Source organism: Lissotriton helveticus, chromosome 2_1, assembly GCF_964261635.1.
Source record: "Lissotriton helveticus chromosome 2_1, aLisHel1.1, whole genome shotgun sequence".
NCBI lineage: Eukaryota > Metazoa > Chordata > Amphibia > Caudata > Salamandridae > Lissotriton > Lissotriton helveticus.
This window is the reverse complement of record NC_136059.1, coordinates 247,192,177-247,207,605: the sequence shown is the minus strand read 5'-3', so window position 1 is coordinate 247,207,605 and position 15,429 is coordinate 247,192,177. Positions and strand designations below refer to the sequence as shown.

The following is a 15,429-nucleotide window of genomic DNA, read 5'->3' as shown; positions in this document are numbered from 1 at the left end:
ACTGCAGATATAGTGTAACCGCAGAAAAAATATATATTAAATTGCAATTCGTCAAGTTCAGTGTTGTATGCAATCGATTTACTTCGATCACGTGGGTTGCCAGATGCCACCAGTGGATACGTGCAAATGAGACAAGAGCGGGCATGGCTTTGTCCATTCGTGAAAGGAACAGGGGCCTTTCGAAAAAACACAAATAAAATGGCAAGCAGTCGAGCGACAGGAGATACTGCAGCTTAAATAAATAGCAATGCTTTCCTCGGATGAAAACAGGAAATGGTTAAGAGGGGTGTCACAATACAGCTAAATGCAGAGGCAGAAGAGGGCCACACCACACAGCAGCATGTCGACCATTCACTGTGCTACACAATGAAGAGACAAACAAAACAAAACAAAAAAAAGATTTGATAAATGCAAAATTTATGTCATTATCCCATATTCACAGAAGAGACTGCAGTAAAGCCACAGTCACGTATGGTAAATATAGACTATTTTAAGTTGCAGAAGACACAAAGGATGTCTGGTTACTGTTTATATCGTATGTGCTTAACAACATTTCAAGCAAAACAGAACATAACAGTTTTGATTTTAACTGGATCCATTCTTGTGAGAATTTTAGGATCAATTAAACCATTAGTATCCATATATTATACATATAAGTGAATATATTATATAATATACACATACAATAAAAGTAATACATTGACGTCCTCTATGAATTTTATATTGCAAGGGTGTTGCAGCAAATCGTGTAAACATAGGTTTTAAGTGTCGTGGATAACGTGGCTTACACCATGGAATATATCCAATATTAAAGATGAGGTCAGGATTATAATACAGCCACAACTGGTGAGTACAATGCATCTACTATTAGTGATCTGGGGCGTGTATACATGACCACACACAAACATACTGTTTGGAAGGCTTAATACTACCTAACCTAATTCTGCAATGGCATAAATCGCCATGAACACTTAAGAATCGAGGGATCCTATCAACCATATTCCAAAACCTTAACACAGAATTCCAAGTGGGAGGGGAAAATGTATACATGGGGGTTGGGCGGTGATAAATTCTATGCGAAGCTGAAATGCATCCGATTAAATAATTTAAAACATATTGAGAGGGTTCTTGGTAAATGTGTTTCCACCTAGTGCCCCCTTTCAAACAACTGCAAATGTGTACTAGATTGGCGGAGAATCTGATTGTGCCACCTATGAGCCCCCCTCCTCCACAAAACAGAGCTGTAGCGGGAATAGAACGGGGGCGAGGAGAAGACAGACTATACAGCCTCGCCTCCAGTGAGACGTTTAAGTCTGGCACAAAAGAAAGTGGGAACAATGGAAATAAAAGGGGACAGGAGGGCAAGGCACTATGCTCGGGAATAACAACACAAGGGAAATGTATGTAATGTTGGGTAAGGTTTGAAAAAGACTAAAATAACCCAGTGTGGCCACCTATAGATTTATATGTTGTCACCCTATCTACCTAAAAAAAAAAACATGTTTATTATGTGTGCATTTACCTAGACGGTAATAGGGCCCGTGAAGAGCCTGGTGCTATTTTGGGGGGGGGGGGTGAGGATGTCAGATTTCCAGGTACCCTAAGCCCTGGGAGCAGGGCACAGACATTAACAAAGGGGCAGAGCGGAGACAAGACAGAGAAGAACCCCTGCGAGGGGTGAGAGCACAGAATACCTCTGTTTCGCACAGAGCCAAAGACTGGAAGAACGAGGTATCCGACGTGCACCAACACCATGGTGCAGCTGCGGAGAGCGGGGTCCCTGTGTGGCTGTGTCCGCTGCTGGCGAGAGTGCGGGGTCCGCTGCCGGGAGGTCTTGAGGCGCTGTTCCTGTTGCGGGTGTCGCTCCCGGGGCTTCTGAGAATGCTGCCGAAGCTCCTCCTGCTGCCGCCGGGAGACAGATGGCCCATGAAAATGTGGTCCCTTCCAGCCTTCTGTACATTCAAACGTGCGGCCGAAGAGGTGCTGCAGCTGCCTCCTCGCACACAAAGAGGAAAGGAAGGCGGAGGCAGGGGGCCGCAGTCACAGTGCCGCCCAGCGGCTGCCTCACGACACCGGGACCCAGCCAATGGTAGGGGAGCGGGGAGAGGAGGAGCGGTGGGAGCCCGATCTGACACAGGAGCCGGGCTGCGGCTGCTGCTGAAAGCCAAGCTTCGAGGGCCGCCGCGCGCCGCCGGTATGGCGAAACGACGTCTGCGTGAGGGAAACGAGGCGGCCATTATTGATGGGAAAGATTTAGCCTTAAATAACATTCATGCTGTACCATCTAAAACGTGGACATTCTGTGCTTTGTTTTACTGCTTGTCGAATCTCCTTAAATAAGTATGGTGAATAATGATATCGCTGTATTTAAATACAATGTTCCGTAATATTATTATATTCAACATTAATGTAGGTCGGTTTTGTCAATAACTTTTACAACGGGCTTACAAATACAATAATTTCAACTTTTTTTAGGCTCGACGTTAATTTTTGTTACGTTTCCTTTTTAAACACACTCCAAAAGCTCCGTTTCAAGATGGCAGCCAGTTTGTACCCCGGACGCACGCGCTTTCAAGATGGCCGTCAACGGCTGACAGCGGGCTGCGGCCATTCAAGCCTCATCGTCTATTTATAAGCTGAGAAGGACCGTCGTGTATATTGTACTCTTCCACCGCCAGTGTGGCCGTTTGACCGCTTTCTTGGCAGAATAAATCCAATGGTACACCCCTAGTGCGCTAGATGTGAGATAAGGGCGTCTTATTTTCCCCGTAAAGATGCCTTAGGTAAAATGGTTATTTAGAGAACAATGCATAGACAACTGTGTATGGTATGAGTGTATATCGTGTATTGGCCCTCAGTGAGGCTCCGAAGTGCTTCCTACGATGCCAGGTGCCTTTAGGGGTTTGTGTTTGACTCTTGCTATGAAAACATTTGATAATCCCTCCCTCCCCCATTTTTTTATAGATACGGGTTCGTTTTGGCTAATGTAGGTCATATGGGGATTTGATTCCCTTTCATTCACCCTAAATCACCTTAAAAAGCTTTTTTTAAAAAAAAGGTCTCCAATTTTTGCAACCGTTGCAGTTTCTTTCCTATCGACGAACACCAGTGGATCTAAACAGGGAAATGCCAGGCTCAGAAAAAGTCCATTCATCACTCGCAGATGCTCGATAGCAGAATAGAAACGATTAAACTCAATTCGGTGAACGAATGAGAAAAGGTAGTGACGTCCTAGCAAATGTCTAGTCGAGTAATCAATCATACATACGTCTTCTACCTTGGAGAGCGCTGTTTTATTCTTTTTATCTGTGAATTATGGTGTCTTTGTTCCAGTCGTTCATGTATTTGTGTAACCAGCACAATGTCCTTTTTTTTGCACCAATCCCAGGTAGTCCAGTTGCTCTTAAACTGAAATTAAGCACCTGAAAGCAGTAAAGACTATATGTAGCAGTTTTCTCCTGGATGCAGCCTAAATGATCACATACAGGATTTACACGACGTATTCACCAGCTAGATACACAGCACAGCAGGTACGTCAAACTATTTATCCAACACAATACAATAAAGGAAAGAGCGGGGGCATAGGATTCAGGGTTTTTCTGCAGAAAATACCAGACGTGTTGACGTTTCGAAATTTAAATGTGAAGGAAATATCTAACGTTATCATACGCGGGTTTTATGACGGGAGAAATAAATGGAAATCTCGTGTAAAGCACACGTATCTACGTCTCTGGCTTAAACTGCGCAATTACATCACAGTTAAGGATGCCAAATATCATGAGCCTCACGCATTTGAAGGAATCCTAAGGCATGAACGCCATCCTAAACTCACGACCTTCCCTTCCCCCTCAAGGCACCTCTGAAGTTAGAATGGTTGCCAGTGACCCCAGCGCATGTGTGTGACAAAAGCGCAGGCTGGGTTTCCATCCCCCCATCAATTCTGATCCTTCCCCACCACAGCAGCTGGCCCTGTTCAGAGACCCTTAATCAGCTGAAACATTATCCCCAGACACAGCCCTTCTTAGTGCTCAAGTGCTGGTAGCCTGTGCCAATTCAACACACCGGCTCCCCACCCATTCCCCAAAGGCAAATTCATTTATCTCCACTGTGATTGGAACAGTTTGAGATTCATGCCCTTCCGCTGACAGAACGACAACTAAAGGACGTTCATACCTATTCAGTGTCTCTCTTTAGAAGGAAGGATTTAGACTACTAGCATTTTCGAGTTATATATTCTGCTACTTTGCTTAACCCAAACTCCAGTGTGGCAATGTCACTTAAGTAATCCGACTACTCAGACACTCCCTACGATTGAAATATGATATTCCACAATGTGTGTTACTGCACATACGAGAATTGAGTTTTATGGCCAACATCGCAACCCCACACATTTCTCTAGGTACATTTCGTCATGTTAACCTACCGAAATTTACTGGGGTGGGAAATGGCCAGTATCTGGAACATGCAGATGTTGATGTATCCTTGAAAGCTTGGTATTGATGGTACTTATCGCACCCAATGAATTTTGGCACCAGCGGAGTCCGATTTTACCGAACACTGGGCCACTCTTAATGAGGACCTTAGAAGTTACTTTTATTTGCACAATAAAATAAGATAGACCAATACTAAAATTATTCAAAAATACTGCAGAAATAAGGAACTAGTACAACGGATCAATACATAGGCACGTTTACAGAGCTTTTCAGACACATCAAGCCTGGCTTGTCTGGGGACAAAGCCAGTCCAATGATGTCTGATGACGCCCTCTTATTGCTTCACCAAAATGAGACATGTTGACTCTCTTAATTTAATTTCCTGTAGATGTAACAACACGCTCTTACAGAAAAACTGACCCGGACTTTCTTTCTTGACGCCATTCCTCTGAGGCCACTGGCCACGCCCACCACCAGGAGGCCACGCCCCCTCGCCAAAGGCTTTAAAAGCGTGCTGACTGCTAGCGCGAGATAGAGGCTATTTCATCTCCTGAGGCGGAAGCCGGGAGAAACGCTAGGACTGTTATTTTAAACTCGTATGATTATTGTGTTTTTAGATACTTACTCCCCCTTCCTGGGCACTCGCACTTTCGCTCCCCTTGCTCTGGGAACCCCCGCGCAGCGGATTGTATCGCTGCAGCGGGCCACATCTTTCTTGACGCCATTCCTCTGAGGCCACTGGCCACGCCCCCTCCCCCTCGCCGAAGGCTTTAAAAGCGCGCTGACTGCTAGCGCGAGATAGAGGCTATTTCATCTCCTGAGGCGGAAGCCGGGAGAAACGCTAGGACTGTTATTTTAAACTCGTATGATTATTATGTTTTTAGATACTTACTCCCCCTTCCTGGGCACTCGCACTTTCGCTCCCCTTGCTCTGGGCACCCCCGCGCAGCGGATTGTATCGCTGCAGCGGGCCACATCTTTCTTGACGCCATTCCCCTGAGGCCACTGGCCATGCCCACCACCAGGAGGCCACGCCCCTTCCGCTTCCCTTTCAATAAACAATGTGCTTCCCTCGTATGCGCAGCGGGGGCGTCGTCAGCGCGCCATAGGCAAGCCCGTCTGCGCCCGTCCGCGACCGACCGGGGCAAGGGGCACACCACTATGCGCGATCTCTAACATACACGTCTGAACAACTGTGCTCTCTTAACAAAAATTGGCCGTTAAATTCTGCAACACTGTCTTATGCTCAAAATCTGGGCATTGCTTCGCTCGTGCCTTCTACGCCTATCCCCTCTTCCCCCCCCCCCACCGCTGCCCTCCTTCTGAACACGAGATCAGCCGTTAAACACCAGACTGAAATATTTGATCTCTTGGATTCCAATTCCCCAGACCTTTTGGTTTTAACCGAAACATGGTATAGAGCCGACTCCCTACACAGCGTCCTGGCGGCCCTTCCGCCCAACTACTCCATGCTTCGTGCAGACCGATCCGAGGAGAGAGCAGGTGGCGGCGTAGCCTTGATTGCCTGCAAGGGACTCCATTTTCAGACACTCGCATCGCCTTTACTACCTACAGCTGACTGTCTCGTTGCACGTTCCACTTCCTTTAAAACTCCAATCACCTGTGTATTAACGTATCGGCCACCCCAGCCATCCCCTGGCTTTCTCCCCACCTTCCAGAATCTACTGGCCACCTTAGCAGTCAATAGCGCTTCGCTCCTCGTGCTGGGAGATTTCAATTTCTGGCCCACTGACCCCGCCGAGGACTCCACTTCCAAAGATTTCACCCAACTGCTTCTCAGCCTTAACTTCCCAAGGCCCCACCCACACCCGGGGCCACACTCTTGATCAGATTTGGACACTAAACATTCCGACTTCGACTCCTACCATTTCGCCCTGTCCATGGTCGGATCATTCTCTGCTCGCTTTTTCCTTTTCCACAATTCAAGGCTGTGGTCAGATCCATAAAGGCCATATAGATCTTCCTGCCTTTTGCCTCAGTATATTTCCCTATGGATAAGGAGAGGTTTAGGCACTGATTGACCTTCCCGGTTCCTCTACGGAATCCATATTGTGATTTCATAAAAATATTATGGGTTTCGGCCCACATCTCCAATCTGGCCAAAAGCACCCGTCCCATAAGTTTGGCAGTGGTATCGAGGAGAGATATAGGGCAACGGTTCTTTGGGGACCCCCTCTCTCCTTTTGTGTAGATAGGCACACTTACACTCTGATTCCAGGATAAAGGGGGACCTACTATCTGAATGCTATTAAAAATATTTGTTAGTAGAGGGACCCACATATCATAATTGTCCTGGAAGAGGTCAATTGGGACCCCGCCGGGACCCGGCGCCTTGCTGGGAGTGCAGGCTTCCAGTGCCTTTCTGACCTCCAATGCAGAGAAAATTAGCCCACCCTGAGGTAGAAGTTTTGAACTAGGTAGTGATGGGTTTGAGGAGGTTGATAAAACAAATATTTTTTCTAAATATCTCACCCATGCCTCGTCATCTACATGTACGTCTAACGAAGGATCGCTGGGATCCTTAAAGTGCAGGGCATTCACTATTTTCCAAAAGTCTCTGCTACTGCCTGAAATGGCAGCTTGCTCAAGATCTTCCCATGCCTGCGCCATGAGATCCATCTCTATAGCCCTCCTCGCTAGTTTGCAGTCATTACTTAGTACGCAAATCTTGCTTGGATATCTAGGGTAGGTTTTTAAGGCGTTTACAAGGGCTTTTTTTTGATGAAGAGCAGGCTGTGTCAAACCACCCAATATTGGCAGTAGCATTTGGCGACTTTAACCAAGTAAGTGCTACTTTTATTTTCGTCAGAAGGGCGCAGAACTTGGTAACCAGGAATGAAGGGGATGAATTCTCTCCCAGACATGATAATATTTCCTCCTTGGCTTGGATTTAAATTTCAGGGACCAAATTTAACTTATGAGCCTGTGACCATTTCAATTGATACCCATTTTCCCTAGTCAGGTTCACGCCTTCAACTACCTGATTATGATCTTTAACTTTGGACAGGATACTTAAGTGAATAGATAAAATGGCATGGTCACTATGGCGAGTAAATCGAGTACTCATGTGCACCACTTTCCCATATAAGTGTGCCGGAGCAAAAATAAAGTCAATAGTAGACTCTTGAATGCCCCGTCTAAATGTAGTCCTTTGCCCTCCCTCTTTCACTTTGTTAATTATACCCAAATTCCACTTATGTAATAAGCTACTTAGGGGTTCACCATGCTCATTATGTATAAAGTGTGGGAGGGGGTTGCCATGGGAGTCTTCCACTCCACATACCCTAGTTCCATTAAAATTGCAAAGATGAATATTAAAGTCCCCCGCCCAAATGATATTTGAGCTGCCCCCGTTTTTTGCGCATCTGCCATGACCTTCATATTTCTCCCAAACTCGTTGTGAAAATGTACAATTGTCCAAATGTCCTAATTCCTGTGGCCCAGCTGAAAGATCTGAAAATGGCTATGTATAAGGACCAACCTGCCTGACATGAAGGGGTATAGTATTTGAAATTAAAGTTAATAGGCCCCCCTACACCCTTCCAAAAGATGATGGAGTTGCCGGAGAGTGGAAGGTACGAAACCCAGGAAAAAAGACTGGGTCTTTGGCCCAGGTCTCCTGAGAGAATACTATCTCCAGAGATTGCCACTTATTTGTCCATTGGGGGTTTCCTATTTTAGAAGCTATACCTGCCACTTTCCAAGATATAATGTTAGTCCTAATTCTCTCGATATCAGTCATGCAAAATAGAGGGGTCTGGGTACAAGAGGTTACAACTACAGGGGCATTCTCAGAGGGTGGTATAGTACATGGGGTCTCCTTTAGACTAATCTCTACTAGGGCCGGGGTAATTGCCTTGGCTGGTAAAAACAAGGGTAAAGGAATTAGTCCGTCACAGGCTTCCAGGTGCGACAGGGCTGCGAATCTATTATGTATTCTAATCCCGTAGTTTGTGATGGAACCCTCTTTCCCTCTCACACAGGGAGTGGTTACGTTTTTCTAACCCTATAATCCCTTCCCTCTATTGCACCATGGCCAATGTAAAAGTACTCTAATGATAAGGGTATTATCTGTGTATCCCTTAAGGAAAGGCTATGGAAGTTGGCTAGGAGATTAGGAACCATGTGAGCATTATTAAAATTGATAACCACACAGTCGCCGGCAAAAGATTTTCCTAGCCCACCCACCTATCCCACTCTCCTAGCCATGATCATTTTGTTGGCCAATTGCTTCTTCCCCCTCTCTCTTACATTAACATTATTTAATAATAAGTGAAGACATTTGTCCTTTAATTGTCTAGTAGATTCATTTTGATCTTCTCGGAGGGGGGTATATTTGCCAGAACCAGTACATGTGGGACTGCAGCGTGTGGAAGATGGAGAGTTTGTTGCGGGAGATTCTCGGACTCGCTCATAGGGATCTCAGATAGTCTTTCCGGCGGAATAGCCCCTCTTGTTTCCTTCTGAGCTAATAAGGGCTGACACAATGGGTCCCCTTTGGTCAACCCTTGGCGAATCGGGTTGCCCCGTGTTGGGTTAGTGTTGGAAATAACATTTAGGAGCTGTGCTGAAACACTAATGGTGTCGACCGGGAATATGAGTATTGTCAATATCGTTATCAAGGAAACAGATGGCCCTCTCGCTTCCTTTGATTTTACTGGGTCGGTGCTTGTAGATGTTACCGAAGAAGGGTCATTTAACTGGGACACTTGAACAAGTAATGATCGATTCTGAGACTGGGACACTTGAACAAGTAATGATCGATTCTGAGACTCTAACTCCGCTAGCCGAAGTTCAATTTGGGACATTTTGGCTAAAATAGGAACCCTTATATTGTTTAGCCTTGTCATGACTTCTGAGCAAATGGAGTCGTCTTGCAGTACTTGGAGCGATGAAATATTAGGAGCCACCGAAGGTACTGGTATTTTAGGGTTCGTTGTATGCGCCTTTTTTGGGGGCCTTTAGTTTTGGCGTCACAAGTATTTTTAGAGCATTTTGGTTTTGCACCACTAACAACACTCCCTGCTCTAGTGCGCTTAGATGGTGGTATCGGCGAAGTGTCCAGTGAAGAAACATTCAAGAACTATACCACTTCTTCGTTTGATCTCTATATTCAGGTTGGGGGGTTGGGACCGCATTGATCTTGTGCGGACTCTGGTAAAATTGTGCGTAATGATGACAGCATAAATAGCTAGCAGAGAAAACCTCTAATCTGACCTATATTTCTTTACGGTTGACCATCAAAGGATCAAAATTGCCCCAAACCCAACATCTATATTAGACAGAACAATCAATCACAAAAGTAGTTTTGTTATTTATTTTATTAAACCTCTAAGGTATTTTCTTTAAGCATAAAAACGTTTTTTTTTTCTTTAAACACTTAATTTAAACAAATATGTATATACATTTATCTTTGTCTGAACATATATTTTCTCAAGAATTGTATGTAATACTGTATAAATCATTTATAAATATAAACACATAACCCCACAAAAACATTCAACAAATCGTTCTTACCATTCAGACCTACTCATTCAACCTGCACTCATACATAAAAAAGAGAGTTTCAACCATATGAGGGATCCAATATTAATCTAATGGTGACAAGTTCTATAATTGTTGGTGTTTATAAATCACATCCATCAAAAACTTCTAATGGGTCTGTCTCTCAGGGACCACTCCTCATAGGTATTGTTGGTCTACGCGCGTTTCAGTGGCAAAGCCACCCTCCTCAGGACCAAGGTAAGTATAAACAAGCATTGGCATAGCCAATAAATCTTACATTTGTGACCTTATAAGTGTTTAGCCATGCAACAGTTGGTGTTGTTGCTCCAAGGATATTCTGCTGCATAACTGAATACTTATAAGGGTCCAGAAAGCGAGACCTATTGGCTATGTCAATGCTTGTTTGTTTTTTGCTGTTTTGTTCAAGTTGCCAGATCTGCAATAGCTGGACATAGTTTTTGTTAACAGTTCTTTGCATCAAATGAACTTGTTTTCATTCCTCTGAATGTTGTTTGCATTTCGGTTGTAGGAAGCAGCCATTCCCAGGGGTGTGGGGGCTGCCTAGCTGTGTGCATGCGCCAAACTTTGCAAATGAGAAAAAGCCTGGTGCAGGCGCAATATACAAGTGTGGAGTGAGTGAGCCCCAGGCAGCACAACTCACTCACACAGGAGTTCATGCACTGCACCTGCATACTCAGCATGGTTTAAGGAAACTCGTCCCACTCCCTCCCAGGCATTGAACACATATTTACCAAGAAACTTTGAGAAGAGCCTGCCGGCTGCACTGACGGTTGGTGGTGTGTGTGCCTGGTGAAAGCGTGCACTGACGGCTGGTGGTGTGTGTGCCTGGTGAAAGCGTGCACTGACGGCTGGTGGTGTGTGTGCCCGGTGAAAGCATGCACTGACGGCTGGTGGTGTGTTTGCCTGGTGGAAGGGGTGCACTGACGGCTGGTGGTGTGTGTGCCTGTTGGAAGGGTGCACTGACGGCTGGTGGTGTGTGTGCCTGGTGGAAGCGTGCACTGACGGCTGGTGGTGTGTGTGCCTGGTGGAAGCGTGCACTGACGGCTGGTGGTGTGTGTGCCTGGTGGAAGCTTGCACTGACGGCTGGTGGTGTGTGTGCCTGGTGGAAGTGTGCACTGACGGCTGGTGGTGTGTGTGCCTGGTGGAAGCGTGCACTGACGGCTGATGGTGTGTATGCCTGGTGGAAGCAGGAGCATTCACAGTGATAAAAGACACAAATAAAACTGACGAAGAGGAGCGGGAGAGGGAGTGCGAGCAGAGGAGCATGATTCACAGCTAGAAGACACAAATTAAGCTGACCAGGAGGTAGGAGGAAAAGGGAGGGGGGTAGTGCAAGCAGAGGAGCCTGATTACAACAATAAAAACACAGAGGGCAGCTGTGCACGTGCAGGATCTCGTGAGCAAAAGCTGTAGGCCAGCAAAAGCCTACAGCTGGTGGCACTTTTTAAAGCCACTTACTAAATGTCTCGATGAGACAGCACATGCGTTGTCCCAGGCGAGACCTAAAAATTCATCTAAATTAGAGAAGCCAGTGGTTATCTGTAAAAAGAGAATTTTTTATAGATACAGTGGGTTTGGCCGAAAATGCACTACTTTGGCAAAAGCAAACTGCTCTCCATAATCAGGTAAGTGGAACTATTAGTAGATATTCCATTATGCACCCTGTGTCGGTAAAGAATACACTTCCAACTCATACCTTAATGTGTACATGCTCTCAATTCATCTGCATAAAGTGAAATGAAAAGCACACTAGCCGAGGGTGAGTGAGAATTCATGTGAGCAGACCTACACCATATTGCTCGCTTCATGCAGAGCTTACATAATTTAAAGAACGGAGAAGAAAAGAAAAATGAAAGAAAGTAAAAATAAATTTACTACCCAAATCAAGATATAGCGTGGTACTGAAGGCCTTATATACCTTTGGCCAAACAAGTTCGGTGAACACGTTCCGCCTATTTCCATAGTATTATTGGCTGAAATGACGCAAACTGCCACGAGCAAACGAATCAGCGCCCATTTGAGAAGGTGCTAGTTAAGTCTGAGAACAAAATGAAAACCATACCAATATTAGATGTTTATTAAACCCATAGACTGTGTATGAAAAAGTTCTATCAATACGGAGCTGAAGAGGGGAAAAAAAAAGAACAGGTCGCCCTCCTCTCAATTTATCAAATACGCACAAGACCTGTTCCCTCAGGCTTATCAAATCACAAATCTGGACGTAGAATTTTTATTTTTATCTACGTTGGTCACTCCTTACTTCTTACAAGGTAATGTCCCACCAAGTTCTTTGCAGGTAAACCACAAGACCCCCCCCCCCTTCTTTGTTCTCTACAACTTTAAAGAAACCTTCGCAGTTCTGCCCTACGAACACCATGATGGGATCTGAAGTGGTGGTATTTGAAAGTAAAAGTACTGGAGGACACCTCTGCATTAGAACAGGCGAATAGACATCAGGGCTATAACAATATGAGTCAGGAGGACTGGAAGGCAGTTAGTCTACTAAACAACCACCTGCTCACAATAAAATCGGCTGATAAAGGCGGAGCAGTGGTTGTCATGAATACTGTAGATTACGATAGAGAAGTTTTGAGATTACTGGGAGCACGGAATAATTATCAACCACTTATGCGTGATCCGGTGGTGGAACTCCAAGACATGATAAAGGAAATGGTAGGAGTAGCTAAAGAGAAAAAATGGATTACAACTAAAGAAGCCGAGTTTTTAATTAATTACAAGCCTAGGACTCCGGCTTTCGATATCCTACCCAAAATTCATAAACCTCATAGCCCCCCCCCCCCCCCAACCCGGGAAGACAAATTGTCTCGGGGATAGGGTCGGTTTTAGAGCCATTGTCTCAATTCTCAGATTTTTTCTTGAGGCAATCAGTGGTGAACGAGAGATCTTTTGTTCAGGACACCACAGATGTTTTAAATATACTACAGGACATTGAGTTTGATACTGCAAATACTTTTATGGTAACAATTGACATAGAATCACTTTATACTTGTATACCCCAGGACGCTGCGCTGGTGGCAGCGGCGCGCGCCTTGGGACAACAAGAGTGGTTCTATGACACACCACAGTCCTTTATACTACAGTGTATATAGGTCGCACTTACAATTATTTTTGCTATAAAGATGCCCTGTATTTACAAACGACGGGTACATCAATGGGCGCGACCACGGCACCGAGCTTGGCCTGCATCTATGTAGGCCAGTTCGAAGATAATTGCATTTACCATCAGTCTAATCCCTTCCAGAGGAACATCCACCTCTGGAAGAGATATATAGACGATGTGCTATGTGTTTGGTCTGGAGAAGAGTCCCTGAAGGAGTTTTTGAACGGGCTGAATGGACAGGACGCTAGTTTGCTCTTTACCTGGTCATATAGTAACCAGGGAGCGGTGTTCCTTGATCTGGATATAAAGGCAGAGAACAACATCCTAAACACCAAAGTGCACCAAAAGTTAACTGACAAGAACTCCTTATTACATTATAAATCATACCATCTGAGAGCATTATGCGATAATCTCCCTGCAGGCCAGTTCCTGCGATATCGCAGGAATTGCTCCACAACAACAACACTCTTGTCACACTGAGAAAGAGAGATTATCCTCCTAGAATTGTCGGTCAGGCACGCAAACGAGCACCGAATACCCCTCGCAGTGCTCTGTTAGAGAAAAATATAAGGACGAAGGCAGATTGTCTTCCAGTTGCGATGACGTTTGATCCATTGGCCACTCAGATCAGACAATCGATCAGAAAACATTGGGCTATGTTGTCGACGACTGCGTTCAAAATGCCTCCACCCATGTTTGCTTTTAAAAGATCTAGCAACCTGAAAGACAAATTGGTACATTCACGCCTGAGAATTCCACAAAACGAGACCACTGTTCCGCCTGGGCACTACCCGTGTGGTATGTGTTCGGTGTGTAAGTTGACTAAGAAAACTGTAGAAGTGGTGCTCAACTCAAGGAGAGTATGGCATCTGACCCAATTCAGCAACTGCAACACAAATGTAGTGTACCGATTAACATGTGAATGTGGACTACAATATATCGGCCTTACAACACGTAAGATCAACATAAGAGTGCAGGAGCATCTTAGCACAATTAGAGCAGGCAAACTATCCACAAAATTGGTACAACACTACAAAGAAAGTAAATACTCTTTCACATGGGTAGTGCTGGAGAAGGTCACAGGAGACTAGTATAGTATAGAGAGGGTCCTTGCGAGGAAAGAAGCACGCTGGATTTACCAAGAGGGATATGATCAAACAGGACTAAACGATTTTATTGAATGGAACAAAATAAGGAATTAAGTGGGTGCACTGGTTCCATTCATAGGATGTGAATTCTGTGGGTGTCCGTGAGATGGACCTGTATGTGTCTCATGCCTTTTTGGAATATAAAACATAATGTTGGAGCGTGAGGACAAAATAGATCAATAAAGTTGATTTAAAGACAATATCCATTGTGGCCATTGTTTAAGGAATGAAAATAACTGTGAGTGGCACAAATGAGGTCTTTCATTTGGAAACACATAGCGTATGAGGCTTAATAGAGCAGATACAGTACATCGAGTCATTAGGGATATTTCGTACTAGGATCTCGTTTCCTGAGATCCCCCTGCCCCCGTCACAAAGTCCAGCAGGTCCCCCTCCTCTGCTCCTCCCTGCAGCCATCGATCCCCCCCCCACTAAAGGGTCTTCGTTATTAAAACTTTCAGTGACCTACCTTAACACTCGTTCACTAGTTAAACACCAGTTGGATATTTTTAACTACTTAGACTCTGTGAAACCCGACCTTCTGCTGCTGACTGAGACTTGGCTCAATGCTGACTCTACCCCAGATATTCTAGCAGCTATCCCCCCTGGCTATTATATCTTGCAAGCAGACCGAGCCTCTGACAGGCCAGGTGGAGGAGTAGCTGCAATTATTACAACTTCTATCAGATTCTCTTCCCTAACCACAGTCCGTATTCCCTTAGTTGATCACCTGGTGTTAAGATTGGAATCTTCAGTCACACCCCTGATCTGTGTGTTAGCGTACCGCCCCCCTCAACCCATGCCCAATTTTCTGACGCTGTTTGGCGATATGCTTTCTGAACTAATCATTAATAACTCTAATATCCTAATTTTAGGGGATTTTAACTATTGGCCCCTTGATAAAAAGGAGAGTGTCTGCTCCAGTATGTTCTCTGAGCTTCTATCTGGTATGAACTGCTGCCAGCATTTAAATGTTCCCACCCACATTAAAGGCCATATACTGGACCAGGTCTGGACGTCTAACGTGAAGATTTCGGATCCCTGTATTTCCCCCTGCCTATGGTCAGATCATTTTATAATTTCTTTTTACCTTACAGACATTTCCTGTCCCAGTAGAATCCTACAGAGTAATTTTCAAGCCCGGAATTGGAAGAGGGCTGATCTTGGCGAATTCGCCGAT

At 45.0% G+C, this 15,429-nt stretch overlaps 2 protein-coding genes across 2 annotated transcripts in view; one reads left to right on the top strand and one right to left on the bottom strand.

Moving 5' to 3' along the window:
* The window catches only part of ARK2C (arkadia (RNF111) C-terminal like ring finger ubiquitin ligase 2C), a 196,733-nt gene extending 194,339 nt beyond the window's left edge, over positions 1-2,394 (bottom strand). Inside the window, exon 1 of the mRNA XM_078674761.1 lies at positions 1,695-2,394. Within this exon, the coding sequence (XP_078530887.1) occupies positions 1,695-1,755 (61 nt within the window). The 5' untranslated portion in view covers positions 1,756-2,394. The remainder of the gene's footprint in view (positions 1-1,694) is intronic.
* Positions 2,395-2,646: 252 nt separating this feature from the next.
* LOC144819297 (uncharacterized) overlaps positions 2,647-15,429 on the top strand; it is a 123,667-nt gene continuing 110,884 nt past the window's right edge. Inside the window, exons 1-2 of the mRNA XM_078677254.1 lie at positions 2,647-2,783; positions 3,389-3,530. Of these exons, the coding sequence (XP_078533380.1) occupies positions 3,474-3,530 (57 nt within the window). The 5' untranslated portion in view covers positions 2,647-2,783; positions 3,389-3,473. The remainder of the gene's footprint in view (positions 2,784-3,388; positions 3,531-15,429) is intronic.